This window comes from Balaenoptera musculus, chromosome 12 (assembly GCF_009873245.2).
Source record: "Balaenoptera musculus isolate JJ_BM4_2016_0621 chromosome 12, mBalMus1.pri.v3, whole genome shotgun sequence".
NCBI lineage: Eukaryota > Metazoa > Chordata > Mammalia > Artiodactyla > Balaenopteridae > Balaenoptera > Balaenoptera musculus.
The window spans coordinates 52,158,433-52,178,469 of NC_045796.1; the positions used below are offsets into that span (position 1 = coordinate 52,158,433).

Sequence of the window (20,037 nt, forward strand, 5' to 3'; positions counted from 1 at the left end):
ATTTGTCCAAGGTCACAGAGCCAGTAAGAAGTGACATTGGGATACAAACCCAGGTCTTTCTGATTCTAAAGCCTGTGCCTGTGCGATGCTGCCTTCTATATGGATTGCACAGACTGTTGGCAGTCAGGCCAGGGCTCAGGCCAGAACATGCATCCTGACAGCCAGGGCCTCCGGCCTCCTGGGCATCATTGTCCGTCGTGCTCACACGGTTGCCTTGATGCCAGTGTTGTTATCAAAGAGGCCAATGCAAGCAGGGATTCATTATCTTGATCTAAAGGAAAGCTAAACATTTAAGAATATTTGGTTATAAAACTGGAATGGCCATCCCTGCTTGGCACATGTAGACACTGCAGCTTTGTCATTACTTAGCTTTCTCGGTACATTTCCTTTCCTTTCTAGCTAGATTATACTTTAATCCAGTTGTTTTCATGTTCAGTAAATCCAAACCATGTTTAACTGGTTTATTCATTGAAGAGTCTCTGAGGGTGAAGAAAGTTTTGTCCTTTCAACTGCACTGGGGATTTGCTGTCTTCTTTCTGCAAAGGGATTTTCCTGGACCTGTAATCTGAACACTTTGACCTGCTGAGGTTTTTTTTCCCCACTATGAGCAAATTTGTGAGGCTTGACCCTTTGTGTGCTGGGGAGCAGAGACAATGGCCTTCTGTGAATGTCCTCTCCTGAGGACAGTAGTGACTGAAGTTAGGAATGTTACTCATTTGCTCTCACTTCTTCATAGCCTTGCTGCCTCTGGCCGTTGCAGCCGCCCTGTGTGCCTTGGCTACGTGCTTCAGAATGGACGCATGTTCTATTGGCAGCATTCTAGAGAGGTTTGTTCATGAATATTTTGGGAGTTGACAGTATGACTTAAACTGAAGTGAACTGGTCTCTCAGACAAGAGTCTCTGTTGGTGAAATGACAGGCCCTCAAACACAGTGTCTAGCAGGAGGATAAATGGCACACCCACCGTGGAAGGCAATTTGGCAATAACTATCAAAACTATAGGCCCAGGAATTCCACTCCCAGGAATTTACCTCACAGACATACTTTCTGTTTTGAGAAATGATATTTATATAATATAGATATTTTCTCTGATTATTCATTGAATATCTCTGAAGGATTATATAAGAAACAAGCAACATTGGTTGTCTGATTGGGGGGACTGGGTGCCCAATGGATGGAGCTGAGAGGAAAACCTTTCACTGTATATGAACTCTTAAAAAAAAAAAGCTTTTAATTTTGTAATAATTTTAGATTTACAGAAAAGTTGCAAAGATAATATGAACAGTTCCTATGTACCCCCTCACTCAGTTTCCCCTCATCTTATATGACCACGGTATTTTTGTCAAAATTAAGAAACCAGCCTTGGTACATTACTATTAACTAAACTCCAAACTGACTTTCACCAGCTTTTCTACTGATACCCTCTTTCTGTCACAGGATCCCATCCAGGACACCACATTGCATTTATTTGTCATGTCTCTTTAGTCTCCTCTGCTCTGTGACATGTATACATACCCTTTGGAACTTTTTGAATTTTATATCATGTGACTGTTAACTATTCAAAAATAAGTAAATGGTTTAAATGAACTAGACTTACAGAATCATAGGACATTAGAACTGTAAGGAATCTTAGAAGCAATTCAATCCAAGCCTCTCATTTTTCCGACATAGGAAGGGACTTGGCTGAGGGCCTCCCCTAACAGCAGACCCACAGCCCAGACTAGAAACCAAGAGGCAGGCTGGGGACTAGTAGAAAGGGGTAAGCTTTAAAGTCACCCAGACTTGGGTTCAAATCCCAAGCTCTGTGTCCTTGAGCCAGTGCTCCTTTTGTCTGGATTCTTTTGTTCAACAAAACGTTTTAAGATTCAACCATGTTGTGCATGTGTCAGTAATTTGCTTAAAAGACCAAAGAAAAAACATTTAAGGGAGTCGTTGTGATTTCTAAGAATTTGTTGAGAAAAGAAAATGTGTTTTCCATCCTTGACCTCTGTGGATGTCAGTTCCCTGATCAGGGATTGAACCTGGGCCATGGCAGTGAAAGCCCGGAATCCTAACCACTAGGCTACCAGGGAACTAGATCTCTAGTTCTTATGAAGAAATATGACACCACTGGCCAGACTCTTTTCCCTTCCTGGGAGCACTCAAGCGCACTGAGTCCTGGGGCCCCAGTACTGCTGAGGGGGAAGCACTTGGAAGGAGCCCTGGGAGATAACTGAGAAGAAAAGTAAGCTCCTGATATAGGCACTAACTCAGTAGACACATTCCATATTGAGAAGCAGGGGACTGGTCTTTTACATGGACTGCAAAATTCAGTTGTAGAAGCTGGGGAGCTTCTGAGTTCAGAGCAGCTGTGTGACCTTGGAGATGTCACTCACCTGCCTGAGCCTATGGAGCTGGGACCACCTGCATCGGGACTGTCAGAATGCAGATGCCCAGGCCCCACCTCACACTGGCTGAATCCCAATCTCAGGAGGTAGGAACCAGGAAACTACATTTTAACATTTTACATGGGTAGGTCTTATGTGTGTTGTTCCATATAATGTGAACTTACTTTATTAAACATTTGGGTTAATAATTATCCAAAACTGAATGAGAGGTAAATTATGGCACATGCCAAGTATCTGAATTATTATGAAAACATCAAAAGGAATTCTGAAGTTTCATAGATACTGTAAAAAATGTTAGTGATAGAATGTTAAGAGTAGTATCAGAACGGAAAATATGTTCACTGATTACAACTATGTTAAAATATATAGGTACATGTGTAAGAACTAGAAAAAATAGGCAAAAATAAAAATAGTGTTAGGGAGGTGTAATTATATATACTTTTCCCCTACAAATTTCCTATATTACTATCTAATAAAAGAAAGTCACTTTTAATATTGTTGTTTTATTTGAAATAAAAATAACTACCCCTTCACCTCTGGCCCATAATCCACCTACCACGTATGTATGAGATATTCCACTAGGCACTGTGTTTGTTAGAAACTCCATCAGCCAGCCCAATCCTCCCAGGAGGGAGAACAGCTGTAGTCCCAGGGCCACTTTGATCACCAGCTCCCAGCATACAGGAAGAATCCTGGAGTCACTCTGGGCTGGGGGAGGGGGCACAGAGCATGCATTGCTCCATGCTCAACTGCTATTTATGGGGTTCCAAGGTATCTCTAAGCAAGCGGTTTAGGGAGGAACGTGTCACTCCCTTGGGCTTGACAGCCTTAACCTCACTTCTGAACTACAGATAATCTGGACCCACTGCTCCTCCCTGACAAGACGTGAGTTGCCCAGTGTATAAAGAATCCACTGATCTTTCCTATTCCTCTCTTCAGAACCTGAAGAGACCTTCCTTTCCGTTGCAGAGAGCTTGGGGTGGGCAAGGGTTAGCCTGAAGCACTGCCAGCAAGAACTGGCTTCCTCGCCTTGACATTCAGGGCAGACGACACTGAGAGCTTACTGGCCTCTCTGGGAGCCAGTCACAAAGAGCTGAGGGAGTCAGTTCAAGGAGGCACAGCCCCTCCCTGCACACCAGCTCTCCCCTCCTCCAGCCTCCTCACAGACCCTGGATGCCCTGCTCCGAATCACAGGCTGCTGCCAATTACAAAAGCACTCAACTCTGTTTCGCAGCCCCTTGATTGATAGCACTGGTAAGTGAAATTATAAGCCTTAATGATCACGTTAATTTCTGGGGAAAGGGAAGCGGTCAGAAGAGGTTCTCAATCATAAGCGCCACAATCAGCTGGGTGAGCTCAATGACAGGCCAGAGCAGGGAAAAGGGGGAAAGAATTAACTTTTTTAAAGGTCACCAGTGAGTAGGGGGAGAGCAACCAGGCATGAGGGATGAGGGACACAGACGATCTGGGAGCCTGAACATGACCCCTGTCCCAGGCCTCCCAACCGAAGGCCACCTCAGTGCCTCTCATCCTTAGCCGCACACTGGAATCACTGGGGAGCTTTCAAATACTGGTGCCCAGGCCCTGCCTCAGAGATTCTGGTGTAATTGCTCTGGTGTGGATGCAGCTTGGGCACTGAGCATTTCGAAGGCTCCTGGAGTGATGCTATGTGCATCACGTTGAGCACGTTTGGAAATCCGATCAATCTGATTAGTTCTTGCCACCAAGGAGAATTTCTTCCAGTGGTCTCCTGGCCCCAACTAAAAGATAATGATGAGAATGATGAGAACAGAAGAAGGGAAATTAGGCATCACTAAGCCTAGTGCTCCTTTGCACAGATGAAAATACTGAGGTGCAGAGAGGTTAACTGACTTGCCGGAGATCACACTGGTCATAACTAGAACCCCAGTCTCTTCACCCTGGCCAGCGCTCCTTCCTCTAGGCTCATGGCTGGGTCAATGCAAAGAAGATGGCCTGGATGACACTTGGTGGGACAAGAGCTGGGAGCTGTTCTCCAGCCTTCACAGTAGAGGAGCCCAGGCCTCCACTGCCACTTGCTCAGTGTCCTGGGACATACCCATTGAAGGACGTTAGAGATACTACGGCCACAGACAGAATAAGGCCACCTGGCTCCCCTGAGGATTAAACCTATGACCCTGGCCTCAATACTTGACCCTACTCACAGTTCCCCAGCAAAACACTGCAATACTTTGGTACGTCAGAAAGATGCCCAGGATATGTGGCAGCATCCTCATTTCTTCATCAGAGAGACTGCCCTCTGTACATTGCCAACAAGCCCAGCTCAGCAGTGGTCGAAAGCTCTGACAACCCTCCCTAATGGTCTATATGCAGGTCAGCAATATGTGGAGAAAAAAAACTTCATGTTCCAAAATGAGCCTCAAAAATCTAAAAACATAATTTGAAAAACAGACTACATTAAAAAATAAGCCATATGTTGTAAAGGTATTGGAGCTATTCAGTTAAAGAGAGTTATTATTATTCAATTTCCATAAGCCATTTTTTTTTCTTTTTTGGCTATGCCGTACGGCTTGTGGGATCTCAGTTCCCCGACCAGGGATCAAATCCAGGGCATGGCAGTGAAAGTCTGAAATCCTAACCACTAGGCCACCAGGGATCTCCCTCCATAAGCAAATATAAAAAATGTTATTGTAAAATGAGTGACTTGAGATTCTTAGAGCAGCTTCTTAGCAACAGAAAGTGTCTGCCAAGCTCCTTCTATATTTTCATTTATCCACTGTCTCTCAACCTTCATTGTGATATGGGCACTGTCAAAAGTTCACAGAAGTGGCCTGGATTGAAAATTTTAGGGAACCAAGCTCTAACCATGGGTGCAAAGTGAAACCAACTTCACCAGTCCAGTAGCAGAGGCATATTCATTATTGAAACATATGTATTCTCTGTATTTTTCTAACAGCTTCTGAAGTGTTCATCAAGCCTGTGTCTGATTAAGCACTTGTAAATTCTGAGCAATGAAATGGACACTCTCATACCCTCTTCGCAGAGTGCAAATTGATACAACCCTTTTGGAGAGCCACTTGGTTGTATGTATCAAAATTAAAAATGCATATAATGTTTGTGACCCAGAAATGCCACTTCTAAGAATTTACCCTACAGAAATACCCCACAAGTCCACAGAAGTGTACATAGAAGGACAGCTCTTTGTAGTTTAATTTACTACAGTGAAAAACTGCAAGCCACCCAAGTCCACCAATAAGGAATTCGTTGGGTAAATTGTAGTCCATCCATACAGTGAAGTACTAGGCAGATGGTAAAACGAATGAAGTAGAGCCATATGTACCATCGGGAGAGGGAGACACACATACATACACAAATAACTTCAGAGAAGTATAGTGTTTCCTTTTTTTTTTTTTTTCCTGTTCTCTACCTTGTTTGTTTTTCCCCCAGTTTTATTAAGAAATAATTGACATATATCACTGTATACGTTTAACTTGCACGGCATGACGCTTTGACTTACGTATTGTGAAATGATTAACATCTATCGTCTCATAGATACAATAAAAAGAAAAGGGAATTTTTAAATGTATAAATATTATGAGATGAAGATTTAGTACCTCCACCTCTCCTCCCTCATCCTCTCCCAAAAATTTTATCATATTTTTAATTATACCAATAATTAGTGTTTGTATTATTATAACAATGTAAAAATTGTTAACTGCAGAACCTATTAGAATACTGTGATTACATGTCCTTTCTTCTTTTAAAACTGAGGTGTAATTGACCTGTAACACTATGTTAGTTACAGGTGCACAGCATAGTGATTCGATATTTCTATATATCACGAAACAATCACCACTGAGGGTTTCCATTTTTATATCAATGATTAAGGACAGCAACCACAGTGCAGGTCTCTGGCCAGTGGGTTCAGCTCTTGGGCTCCTAAACTGAACTGAAAATCTTGAACTACAAGTGAAATAATTTGGGAATCTCAATTCAGTTTCTGAACTCATCTTCTGTTCTTTCTCTTCCCTAGCATCAAAGAACAACTAAAAGTAATTCAAACACAAATGTAAGACTCCATATCTAATTGTCATCGTACACAATTACTGCTCTTAAAAGGTGATCCTCCCAGATTCAGAAAAAGCATTTGTCAAAGGAGAAGCACTGAAGACTGGTTTTTGACTGCAATAATCACTTGGCTGGGTTCACCTTCTCTTGTTGGTATATTCAGATTGCAGATCTTGAAACTGTACATCTGGAATTTGTATATCCAAGACTGCAGTGACACCTCCCCACAACAGCAGCCCTAGAGAATGTCTGCCTTAAAATCTAAGCAAGCTGTGAGGTTCTTAAAGTATACAGGCTGCATACAGCAGAGATTTCAGAATCCCAGAAGAGAGCGCTACTGGGTTTTTAATTCTGGTCTTTCTCAAGTGTTGAAAGCCAGGGTTTTGTTTTGTTTTGTTTTGAAACTATAGTTGATTTACGAAAGCCAGGTTTGATTCTTCTTTGTAATGGCAGAGATGCCCCAAACAAAGGCAATTCCGGTGGGAAATCAGTATTCTGTGGCATGTCACAGAAAACTTACTCCCTTTTAACTTTACTGAGAGTATTTCAAATAGATTAGATTATGACTGTAATAGTTTTTTTTTAACATCTTTATTGGAGTATAATTGCTTTACAATGGTGTGTTAGTTTCTGCTTTATAGAAAGTGAATCAGTTATACATATACATATGTCCCCCTACCTCTTCCCTCTTGCGTCTCCCTCCCACCCTCCCTATCCCAACCCTCTAGTTGGTCACAAAGCACCAAGCTGATCTCCCTGTGCTATGCGGCTGCTTTCCACTAGCTATCTATTTTATGTTTGGTAGTGTATATATGTCCATGCCACTCTCTCACTTTGTCCCAGCTTACCCTTCCCCCTCCCTGTGTCCTCAAGTCCATTCTTTAGTAGAGAATGGACTTTATTCTGTGTCTTTATCTTGCCCCTAGGTTCTTCATGACCTTTTTTTTTTTTTTAGATTCCATATATATGTGTTAGCATACGGTATTTGTTTTTCTCTTTCTGACTTACTTCACTCTGTACGACAGACTCTAGGTCCATCCACCTCACTACAAATAACTCAATTTCGTTTCTTTTTATGGCTGAGTAATATTCCATTGTATATATGTGCCACATCTTCTTTATCCTTTTATTATGTCAGCGATTCCCCCCTCCTCCTCCTCCATGAGAAGCGTACACTCCCTGCCCCCATGAGGTTGGGTTTGGCCATGTGTTTGGCTTTGGCTGGTGGAAAGTGAACACACATGTCGGGAGCAGCAGGTTTAAATGTGTTCGCATGGTTTGGCTCAGCCCCTTGCACTTCTGCACTCTGCCATGCAAAGAAGTTGCTCTAGGGAAGATGCTAGTCCAGAAGGAGGAAACACTGGAGCCCACTTGAACCCAAACCGCAGCCAGGTGCCCAGCCCAACAGTCCCATGAGCAAGAAATACAAGTTTGTTGTTCAAAGTCTTGGGGGTTGTAATTCAGCATTATTGAAGTAAAACTTGACTAATACATGGATGAACAGCCTTGAATCCATTGCTCATCTTTGCCAAATCTTGTCATTGAACTTATATTTGTTTCCAATTCTCTTTTGTCTTATGAAATCAACCATTTCAGAAACATTTGAGGGAGGGTCTTCTTGGTACCCTTCAGCAATCCCATCCATTCCCAAAGGTAGCCACTATCATACAGTTAGTGTTTACCATACTCGTGTTTGTTTTAAACATATGCTATACATTTGTATATCTATAAACATGGTGGAGTATTGTTCTGTAGGTTGCAAAATTTTATATTAAAACCAATCTGTATGTATCCTCTGGGATTCACTTCCCCCAACACCATATTCCAGATTTACCTATGTTATACATCAGCTCTAGTCCATTCACTTGAACTATTGTAACACTGTCTGTATTTACCACAATTTATCTGTTCTCTGTTGGTGGACGTTTTAGTTTTTAAATATGAACAGTGTTGTAAAGAACATTCTTGTACACATCTTTGAGTAACTTGCTTTCCTTTAAGACCAACTTCTTTTTCTCAGTGGAATTAGTGGACTAGGAGCGGATGGCTGATTGAACTTCCACACATGCTATCTGCCAAGTCAGTTTAGCCAAGAGATGCTAGTGCCTCTGCTCCAGACTCTTGCTGGAGCTGCTGCCCAGGAGGAACGCATAGTGCCCATGGCCTAGGGCAACTCTGATTTCCACCACCGGCTTCTGGCTGTGGGACCAGTGCCCTGAGATTTGCTGGGAACATCTCAACGCACTTTCTACCACTCTTTCCACATCTTACTCACCAATATGGTTCTTCACACTTTATCTTTTTGATCATTAAATAATTTTAAGTTCCTGGTCAGGACTGAAATGTTGGCAAGAGAGTTAGAAACAGAGGAGTGAGTGAATGAAGACTCTGTTGATCGGCCTCTTTCTTCCTCACACAGCAATTTTTCTAACAGATGCAATTACATTTGAGAGCTGCAGAGAACGGAATCTTATGTTTTATTTCTTTATTCATCGTTTTACAAATGGGATTCACTGTAAAAAGGAAATTGCCTTTGTGGTTCAGTTCTTCAGGCTGCAGTGCTCTGAGCTTCAGTTTTTACACCAGCTGCCGCGGCCGCCTTATAACTGGTGGATAAGAACCAGCCAGGGAGGGAGGCTAAGAAATCAGGCAGAGTTCATTTAAATTCAATATATTTTTTATTCTTTGTAAATACAATGAGTACAACCTTTTAACTTCACAAATCAGTTAATTCACTTTATACAAGGAAAGTTTTACTCATCCTATAATAGTCCAAGTGCTGAATATTTTTCCTCAGTGCTAGTACCTAATAAATCAAAATGTGAAAAGTACAGCAGCTATTTTAAAATGTTTGTTTCTACATTTCCATAAGTAGAGATTCATACCAAAGGAGCAGCTTATAGTGTAGGACGAAGTGTGTGTGTGCACGTGCAGGCATTCAAAGCTTTACTAGAAACCGGTTTTCTGAAAGGCATTGAAGAGTCTCAGGCTGTTAGCATTGGATCAAGAAGCCCTTTAGCATCCATCTCCTTGAAGTTCCTTCTGGTCTCATGTCTCTGTTCATTTACCGTCTGGTGTGACTCGCGGAAACACGAGTTTGGACCCCCATTGCCTTTGGTTTCAGCACTATGTTAATGGGACAGCAGTCTGCCTCACTCCATCATTCATCTCCACTTTATTTGGTTTTGCTGTTTTTATTCATCCTCCCTCGACTTGTGTTCTTTTAGTAAAGCTCTTCTATTTTTAGATGTTATCCAACCTGAAGTCCCGGTGAGAATCTCATTTTCGTCCACCAATTCCTTTGACAAGGTTGCCTGGCCTATGGTATTAAGAAGAAGAAGGAGAAGGAGGAGGAGGGGGAGAAGGAGAAGGGGGAAGGGGAAGGGGAAGGGGAGGAGGAGGAAGAGGAAGAAAGAAAGAGAAAGGAAGGAGAGAAAAAAGCAAATCTCACAGCATAAGCTACCTTTCACTTATTAACTCAGTTCTGAAGGCCACTTTATGAAGTAGTACAATAGAAGGGAAACTTTTGATAAAACTTTTGATTTAAAACCTAACCATTATTTTTAAAATAAGTTCTTCAACATAAGATAGTTCTGAAGGCTGCTGTATGATGTGATACACAGAACTATATTTGGTTACCCAACTTTATACGCTAAAAGGGAAAAAAAATGTTCTACTTATGTTTCGGCTGTTGATAGATCAGCCTGATCTTCCAGGTAAGAGGCAGAATGGCCTGGCCTGTGGCAACCCCGAATTCGGTCCCCTCCCAGGGCATGGCAGCAGTGAGTCCTCTCTGCTCAGGCGGTCCTCTTACACCCCCTTTCCTTCCAGGCCACCCCACCCTGGGTGAGGCAGCAGGTCAGAGCTACTGGAATTGTTTTGTGTCAATTGACATTTTTTCCTGAAGGCTACACATTCCCAGGTTTATGCTTCCTGAAGGGTTTGTTAGTTGAGGCTTGTTCTCCATGGGTAGAAGTTCATCAGATACTGTCCCATCCTGAAAAGTAGGGACTTGGAGAGCTTAGATATCACTGGATTTGTACATATCTGAAAGCAGTCTTGTAATTGGCACATTGCCGATCGTTTTTTTGAAAAACACTTCCTCTATGGTTGATGGACTAATAGAACGTAAAGCTGGCAAAAGTAACAGGAGTTTTCCAAAGCGACAGGGTTGAGTGGGATATCTGGAATAGGAGAAGCCATGAAAGCAAGGTAAGATCCATCACTAACAGGCTTAATATCTCATCCTTGAACACACACCATCTTCAGCTTAATTTCCTGATTCAGCCTCTTTAATAACATACTACAGAGTCCTAGCCAGGCACTACTGTCCCTGTTTTGCAGGTGGAATAATCGAGGCATGGAGAACATAATGACGCTGCCAAAAGCACACGGTGACTGTCTCCTCATTAGCACAGGGGTTGCAGTTTTTTTGGAGAAAAAATAATTTTAAGAAACATGGTACTAAGTTTAGACCAAATAATAAACTTAAGGTTGCCAGTGTAGAAACCAACCAATGGTACTGATGACAAAACTAGTGACAACATTCACATTTTCTGATTCTCAAGACTCCTTCATGAGGCTATTTCCCTCAAATAAAATGGATTCCTTTTCTAAGCAATTCTCTAAATTATTATTCAGGCACTATACTTAGTCACTCTCAGGAATAATTCCCTCCTTATTACACTGCAAATTAAAGACTAAGTTCTGTTGGCTGGCAGTGCCACCCAACTTTCATGTCAATGAAATTGGCATATAATTAAAGATGTGAGAAATTGCTGAACAATTTCCTCTCTTGATGTCCAACATGCATCTGTGCTCAGATGTGCAAGTTCAATTTTCTGCTGCCTTTAGATGCCTATAAGCCACCTCCTCGCTGCAGCCCTGATGCGTCTTCAGTCAGCAGCTTGGAATCAGGTGTCAATACAGTCCACCAGGAGGTCTCCCTCCACTGACACAAACCACCCAAAAGACTGACCTCTGGAGACACTTATCTGTGACTCAGCCAGGTTCAATCCACGGCCACAGGTGCTAGAAACTGACAGATAACAATTCCTACACAGGAGTTAGGTGGCTGAACATTGAGTTTAACTGTCCAATAACCCCACCATGCAAACAGAGTCCAGGGGAACAACTTTCATGCTTGTCTCTTAGCTTTGGGCACAAGAGAGTCCCTCTCTTCAACCTGATATGAGGCTGATAATTCATTCTGGGCCTCTGAGGACCTCATTTGGCTCTTTCACTGCCCAGCTTCATGACCACCAATGGACAGGGACCACCAGACCACCTTTAATAATGTGGTATGGACACGGTGGAGGTCCTCTACATTTAAAAAAATACACAAATCCCACCGCTTACTCTACTTGCCAAAAACATCTCCTACGTTTCCTGGAAAGTAATCCCAAGACCCACGTCTCCCTTCCACCTTGGCCACTTACTCTCTTCAACAGCTCTGTTTCCCTTCTCAGGCAGGCAGAGGAGAGAAGGCCCCTGCAGTGGGTGGGAAGCAGTGGCTGCCTAAATAAGCCCCCACCGTGTCTGCAGCATCCACCCAACATGCTGAAGTTTCCCACAGTGAGAAAACACTGTGGGAAATAATTACTTTCAGAAAGGACGTATTTTGGTGACTCCATAGACAATTAACTCTTGATTTTCTGTGAGTAGATTATCCACTCACCTACTCACCCACTTATTTTATTCTCTAGTTAGGAAGGGGCTGGTTAGTCAGTCAACACAAATTAAGTGTTTATTATATGTGGAGTACTCTACTACCCAGAAACAATAACCATGTGTATGTGTGTGTGTGAGACAGAGACAGAGAGAGAAGGAAAGAAAGAGAGGGGCTCTCTGACTGCTCAAAATTATTTTGTAGAGTATCTATGCCCTTGACTTCATCCATCAGCATACATAACTGGAAGTTTTCTTTCCAGGTGTAAGTGTTCTGTGTCTGTCACAGATTTGGGTATTTGATTGTCAGTTATATAGTTTATTATATATAACTAAATTATTTATTATTATATATAGTTATATATAGTTGTTACACGTAGTTATATATAGTTTGTTTGAAATGCCAATTTCTAGCCCTCTCCTTATGTCCTAGATAATTAGAGAAATCACTTACCGGGCTGTAACAATTAGCTCAGTTTGCAGCTTTAACAATTAATGCACAATTAGCTCAGTTTGCCACATTAACTTCTCAATTTCAGATTTTATTTTTCTAGACAGGAAAGTGCTAGAGGAGAATGTTCGCTGATTTGAAGGAGCTAAGCAGTAAGGTATAGTCAGTTTTGCCACATGTATGACTCTAGATATTAATATTAAATTCTAGCTGTAGCTGATATCATGAAATGAGAGGCTCATGTCAAAGCAGATGTGTTCCTTCCATGAATAATTTCCTTGTTTTGAGGGTGACAGAGAAGTAGTATACTTGTCATTTCTCTAAAATAGACTTCTGTTAATTTGTGGTTTAACTCTCTCAGGTCGTCCTAGAAGCAGCTCCTGAAACGTCAGGCTCTCTCAGACTCTCCTTACTCCCTCTCTGGCACCTTCCATGGCACCTCTACCAGCCCCTCTTCTGCCTCCTATTGGTCCCCTTCTCTCCTGCTGGAATCCAAGAACTAGCTCACATGTCTTCTCCATCCATCAGACTTTCCAGATTTTTTTCTCACTCCCTCCAACTAGAATTCATCTCTCTCACTCCCTACTTTGCTTTTTCTCTTCCCTGGTCTGAGTTGGAGTAACACTTCTGCCTACTTCCTGTAATGATCATGGGTAGTATCTTGTCCTTTCTCGTCTTCCACAGTGCTCACCAGCCACCCTGCACAAAGCGAGTACTCAGCAAAGGCTTGACTGAATCAATACCTAGTATCATATTCTCCTGGTGTGATGTTCTTTATACCTTAAAGACTCGAAATGTCAGAGGTCAGTTATGATATACAATTTAGTTTTTAGTAGGGAAAAAGTGCCCAAATTATGTACTGTTCCATTTTATAATTCTGAACAAACTTAAGCGCTTACTATATACATTCTGAAAGTTAATGTGGATTTTAAATTTAAAACCACGGAACTTTAATTCGGAAAAACATACACAGGCTCTATCACTCATCACAGTTTCAGTGATATTCCATGGACAGGGAACAATTTGTTGTTGTTGTTAAACTCACATTTTACAAATTTACTTGTTTGTATACTCGCCCTACTTTTAGGGAAAATCATAATATGCTGGGTTGTAAGGCACACAGTAAGCACTCAATAGATATTGGTTGCTGTTGGCTATTGAAGATCTACTGTGAAGCCTAAAGCTTTCAGGAATAGGAATTCCGAAATCTACATTCAACGACTCTGGGACAGGGAACAGTTTTACTCATTAGTATTCAAAAGAGGATTTATAAAAGAAATAAGGAGATCCCTGCAGAAGTGGTATCATCCCAGATGAATACAGGTGACTTGGGGTTTCTTTGACCCCTTCAGTAATGGAAGCATTAACTGCCTCTACCCATTTGATTTAGTTACTCCCAGCATAGTGTCTATGGGTGATGTTGAGATGATAGAGACTGGTTTCCATGGGCTTCTCTTCAAGATCAATCTAGAGAATAAGTAAGAAGAGCAACTCTATTCTAACCTCAGATCTACTGCAGCCGTAACTTAGGAAGCTAGCAAGGTTTCACTGCTCTTTAAAAGCCTTGCTTTTTTCGTCTGAAAACGGAATCAGAAAGTCTGTAGACCTCGTGGTGGATTTGCCCATTTGGTGGGCCAGGAGGAGCACTGCTGGAACCCCAGTGACGGAGAGTTTCTACAAATAGCCAAGAACAGCCTCTGTCAGTGGGCTTTGCTTGGCCAGAAGTAACATGATGGGTGCTATGACTCAAAATAGCTCAACAGATACCAAACACCAAAGCCAGACAGCAGTCATGATGGGGTTAAAGATGACCTCTTTAGAAAGTTCTCTGGTCCTTCTATTTGGGATTGGCATCCAAAGAAAGGCACTTGCCTTTTTTAAAGGATCGTGTGACCACTCTCTAATATATCAACTAACATAACACTTTAGCCTTCATTTTTCACCTTTCTCATATCTGGGCCCATTCACCTCAATGTGTTTAGCTATATTGATGGATCAACTTGTTCATCCAGGAAAGGTGTAAGGTGTCTGGCAGTGCTTTCAGTTTTGTAATCTAATTTGATTTGCTCCTCTCACCTACCCTTCGAAATACGTGAGGACATAGATTCTAATTAAATTAACTGGCTTGGCAACAGGATAATTAGTCACAATGTTTGAACTGGCTTTTTGCTGTCTGCTCACACATTCACAATGGAAGCAATTTTCTTAAGTACATGTTCAAGGCAAACAAGGGTCACCTGGTATGGATGTAGCTGTTGAGAGTTAGCTGAGCCTCATCTTGAAGAGCTGCGATGGCGGCAGCATTCCGGAAACTTCTCAGTTCAGAACCACTGTGTGTAGGAACTAGAAATGAAGACCAGGAAATTGTGATAGGCAGCACAGGAAATGCAGATGGGGAAAGCACTCTCTGGAAGTGGATGGCCAGCAGAAGAACATGCAGGTTCCATGGCTATCGAAAATGGAGTCAGACTAAGAGTATCAGCTCTCTTGAAAACCATCACCTCTTTTTTGGACTTGGAGGTGGCTGAATTAGTGATGGCAAAACTGGGGAAGGAGAAGAGACAGCAGTTTGTGTCTGCTTACCAGCTTTGAAAGTGACGATGCATTTTAGACAGGCAAATTCAGTAGCATCTAACCGGAGTTGTCTAAACCGAGCCACCACCTCTTGTAAAGCCTGTATTTCAGATATGATCTTGTTCAGCTTCTGGGAATCTGTGTTGTCACCATTCATGCCTAGAATAAAAATATGCAATAAATGCTCTAACATGAAGGCATTTTCATGATTTAATATTGATTTTTGACAAAATCCTGCATATCAATATCTATTCAATTGTCACTCTAAGATATCTGATTCCATGTAAACTGGCTATATTGTATGAAAGTTAATATAAAATCTTCTCTTGGATGATAACAAACACAGTAATTTGCATTTAAATAACAATGCAAGCAGTCATGAATACAACAAAACAACATTATTTGCATTTAAATATAGATTTATAAATGACAGGTATACTCTATTGTTCAGCAGGAATTTGTTATTCTTTACATGTTGTTCTTTTTTCAGTAATGTATTTTTATGGTAATTTCTACAACAAAGTCATTAAATTGTGCAATTCTTACCAGATACAGCCAGTAGAGTGTTAGCATCAACCGGAATGGCCCATTGTGCTATTCCTAGAACAAACAGTTCTCTCCAAGCATCTTCCAAAAGCATCAGCTGTCATACAATAGATGTATAATATAATATAGTGTGTAATTTATAAATTTATAAACAATTTCAATATGTAAATTTCCATCATTTTAAGAAGTGTTTTAAATGCCTGTCCTGATAGTTTTTCCTCTGAATATTCTAGCTTTCCCTTATTTTCTCATATTTTCCTTTATTAAAAGGTGTCTATACTTAAGCACATGCATTTGAGAGTCAGCCATTCCAATTCCCCAAATTTTGCTTCCCTTGGAAAAGGGTTTACCCTTCTTGTTCTTGCATCCATTTGTTCCTGACCACCTAGAAACTCCTCAGGAGACCCAGGCTCTATGAAATGTCACCAGCAGCACAGCAGGCAGATTCCCCTCATAGAAAATGTTGATATTATCAGGGGTTGAGGATTCCAGACTAAGCATGCAGATGTGGGCCCCCATCTTCCTGGAGGGTTGAGCGGGCTGGGCTGGGAGAGCGATCACTAATTCCCAAGAGGCATGCAGGGAAATCAGGGTGTAATTATGTTAATCGGGTTTTGCTGAGTTTACCTCATCTCACTGCCTGATTTTTCTGAGACTCATAAGTGGACAGCATCAAGGTGCTTGTCATTTTCATTCTATTAAAATGTGCTACTGAATATTTAAAATGAAAATCTGGCTCCTTTTCGAAATTAATATACTGGATTCCACTTCACTGCAGTTTGCTTGTTGTTGAAGGGTTTCCACCGAAGGGCTAAGTGGCAGACAGTAAGTAAATTTTGTTTGGATTAAATAGTCTACAAATACTTGTTTTGAGAAAAAATAGCCAACTTACACACACACACACACACACACACACACACACACACAGCAAATGGTCAGAGTCAACCAGTAAAGCTGGTCAAAGATAGAAACTAACCATCTTGAAAAATTTGTTTTTGAAAAATCTCTCAAAAAACAGTCAGTTCTGGATGTGAGAGGGTTTTCTTTTGAGAGCTAAGGGCTGAATTGTGAAGGCTTGTAACCAAAATCACAATTAGACCAAAAGGTTTAATTTTCAAAGTGCTTTATTTTCAGTTTTATTGCATTAAATACAGAAAATAATACTTTAAAAATGCAAGGTAAACAATGTCTAATTCTGAACATGTCTGAAAGTCCAGGCCATGAAAAAAAGAACATCCCATGCTAGAAGATTAAATGTTTTGAGCACATTGCCAGGGCTCTCTGTAGGAAATGTACTTCATATTAAGGGGCACTATTATGCTTTAATTAGGTATCAAATGAATTAAAGAAACAAATCCTTTGCTTTTGGAGCTACTTATTAGCCTTTTGGGAAATTTGTCATTAATTTCCATGAATGTGCTGGTGACAGCCAATTTTTGTGAACACTTCATTTTATTTCTTTCCCTTAAGGGCAGAAAAATTCTGGCAGAGGCCATTTCTGATATTCCTAACAACAAAACTTCTGAGTTTCGGTACGATGCAATTTTAAAGGCACATACTTTGTTTTCTCCCTCTTAATGTCATTTACAACCACAGGATTATGCACCAGACCTATTTGTTTACAAAAACTCTAAAAGCACTTGAAGAATCAAGGGAGGTGTGCAATGCACTCTTTAATCCTTCATGCTGATCAATCAGTGGCCAAAACTATGAGCATCACAATGGAAAATATAAAGCTGCAAATATAAAATAATGAGACTAGTTCCCAAAATCTTACAAGGGAATACTCTCATCACGTTCTATGTCTCTCAGTTCCAGTGTCCTTAAGAAAATATTGTTTTATTAACAATTTTAAAAATCATTAAGATTTTTAAAATTTGTGATTAAATTTGATGTTTCAATTAAACTAAAAAAAAGATAATGGTCTTGTATATTTGTGTTTTTTTAGATCATATCCAACGTTCCTGAAATAACATAATTACATTTCTTAGTAAGGATTCCATAGCTAGCTATTTTGAACCCACAGCAAGAAGCTAAGAAAAATCATTTCCTACTGCTGTTAAGAACGGATGCCTGGCCTTGGTGATTTATCCAGGTAACTTCTAGTTTCATAAGACTGACTACTGTTGCTTCTTTCCCAACCCCCTTCCCCCAAGAGCTCAGCGCCCTCTTGGTCATACCTGGTCTTGCAAAGATAGCGTGGAGAAAGCTGGCACACTCTTAGCCCACTTGATGCTCATAAACAGAAGCCTGGCAGCTGATTCACACACTGACTCTGTGGCCACTTCATAGAGATACATTGGGGTCCCATTCACTTCATGGGGGTACTGGGTGGGGAAGAAAGAGAAACACCAGGGAGTAAGGAAACTGCAGCTTTGCAAGAAGAGCCAAATTTTAAACTTTCTAATTAGACCAGTGAAGGAGATAGGAATATCTATAGAGTTTGGGGAATAATAATTGATGGGAGAGGCTCATTTCCACTCTTTGGCGGCCTGTTCCTTCAAGAGGGGCATCTGGCTTTTCTATCCCCTGCAGCAAATTTTCCCCAGGCTGAGCCAAGTGCCAAGCCTGTCTCCCAATTTAGACAAGAGCTTCTTGCATTTGAGTAAATAAAAATAGATGTGGAGAAAGTATAAATTAATAGGCATCCCAAACACAAATATGCATATGAGTATTTTTAGAAGGGATTAGTATATTATGGAAATATTTCAATTAGACATCTTAATCATTCATAGAGCATTCCCATTCATAACTGACGACATATTCATAACACTACTTTCCCAAGCTTATTATACACATCAACGATAAGAAAGCAATATCAAATATTGTGTGTGTGCATGTGCCCAGGTGTTTGGCTTCCCTGCAGTGTGGGGCTGCAGCTGGCCCTCCTCTGGGGGGGAGAGATCTGGAGCCCTTCTCGGCCTGGACTGGGGGCTTTGGGTAGGTACCAACTGGAAGCCTGGAAGGTAGTACCTAGGTGGCAGCCTTTTGAGGTGGTTCTGACTGTGTCCCTGCTAGTAGAGGCTCAATTCTTGTGTAAATTCATGCGGCTCAGAAGAGAGTACGGGGAGTGGGAAATGAAGCCAGGTTCTTCAAACTGTCCTAACAAGGTGAGCTCCACATTTCTCTCTTGCATTACGGACCCATGGCTTTGCCCAAGAGATTAGATCCCTGCAGTTGCAATTCAGGAGCTCTTCTGCCAGCTGTAGGCAACTTCTTTCTTCTAAAAACAAACTCTGCTCTTCTGTCCTCCAGGAACACCTAGGCTGCCCTCTTAGTTCAGCCAGGGCTTTACACTAGGTGTTTTCTAAAGACACAGGTTCCTGGGCCCCGCCTCAAATTTGCTGAAAGGGGGATGGGCCTAGGCGGCCACGTTTGTAGTCAGCTCAGAGAGTGACTTTACTGCACACTAAAATTTGAGCACCCCTAGCTCAACAGGGGAGAGAGGGAGGTCTAGAGCTCCCCGCAGAGCTCGGCGAAGCCCCGAGCACCCCGTGAGGTCTCTCTCTCTCCATCTTTTGGCTGAGCCATGCCAGCTGAGAAAGAATGGGCGCGCCCCTCTCCGCCCTCCACTCGGAAAGGTCTCGGGCCCAGCAAGGTCACTGACCTTGGGCGTGGGCTGAGCCAGGCTCACGAGGGTCTGCCGCTCAGGGGTGGCGGACACGGCGGCCAGCTCCAGGCCGTGGGGCTCCAGCTGCGTAACCGCGGTGAAGAATGCCGGCGCGGGTAGTGCTGCGGAGGGGAAGTGCGCGGCCGCCCCGTTCTCTTCCTTGTGTCCACGGAAGTATAGGGCCACCTGCTTGCGGATGGTGGACGTCCGAGGCCCCCGCTCATGCTGCACGGCTACAGAGACAGACAGACCGGCGCACGCCCGAGATCAGAGACTCGGTGACGCTTAGACGCTGCCGCGCTCTCGGGCCAAAAGCTGCGTCTGGACAGGCAAGGGCACCCGGGAGGTGAAGAGAAGGAGGGAGAAGGAATGTGAGGGTGGAGGGCGCTCTGAGACCGTTTAACCCTTACACTGTTTGCATAAGGAAGCTGAAGCCGAGAAGAGCAGCCCGGCCCAAAGTGTCACACTAATACCCGAGCCTCAGGCAAGACTAGGTGTGTTCTCTGTCGGTTGAGGGCTCCTCCGCACCCAGGGAAGGTAGCAGGGAAACCAGAGACCCTCTGGGCAGGAGTAGCTAGGTCTCGACCGCAATCGAGGGTAGAGGGAGCATTGCGCACAGCTAGGCACAGCGTCTCTGCACACACTTTTCCCAATCCGCTCGACGACCACTCCCCCCCCACCTCCATCCCCCGCCCCACTTGGAAATGCCGTTTGGCCTCCGAGGACCCCAGGAGTAAAGGACCCGAGCCCGGGTC

The 20,037-nt window shown here is 42.4% G+C and overlaps 1 protein-coding gene across 3 annotated transcripts in view; it reads right to left on the reverse strand.

The window, feature by feature from the left end:
• Positions 1–9,124: 9,124 nt before the first annotated feature.
• NR2E1 (nuclear receptor subfamily 2 group E member 1) overlaps positions 9,125–20,037 on the reverse strand; it is a 109,703-nt gene continuing 98,790 nt past the window's right edge. For 2 of the 3 annotated variants that reach the window (XM_036870930.1, XM_036870931.1), the window contains 6 exons: positions 19,280–19,515; positions 17,853–17,999; positions 15,673–15,769; positions 15,136–15,285; positions 14,790–14,895; positions 9,774–10,618 (listed from right to left, as the gene is read on the reverse strand). In XM_036870930.1, the coding sequence (XP_036726825.1) occupies positions 10,456–10,618; positions 14,790–14,895; positions 15,136–15,285; positions 15,673–15,769; positions 17,853–17,999; positions 19,280–19,515 (899 nt within the window). In that variant the 3' untranslated portion in view covers positions 9,774–10,455. Of the gene's footprint in view, positions 9,754–9,773; positions 10,619–14,789; positions 14,896–15,135; positions 15,286–15,672; positions 15,770–17,852; positions 18,000–19,279; positions 19,516–20,037 lie in introns of those variants that run through there. The other variant, XM_036870933.1, reaches the window with a different exon arrangement.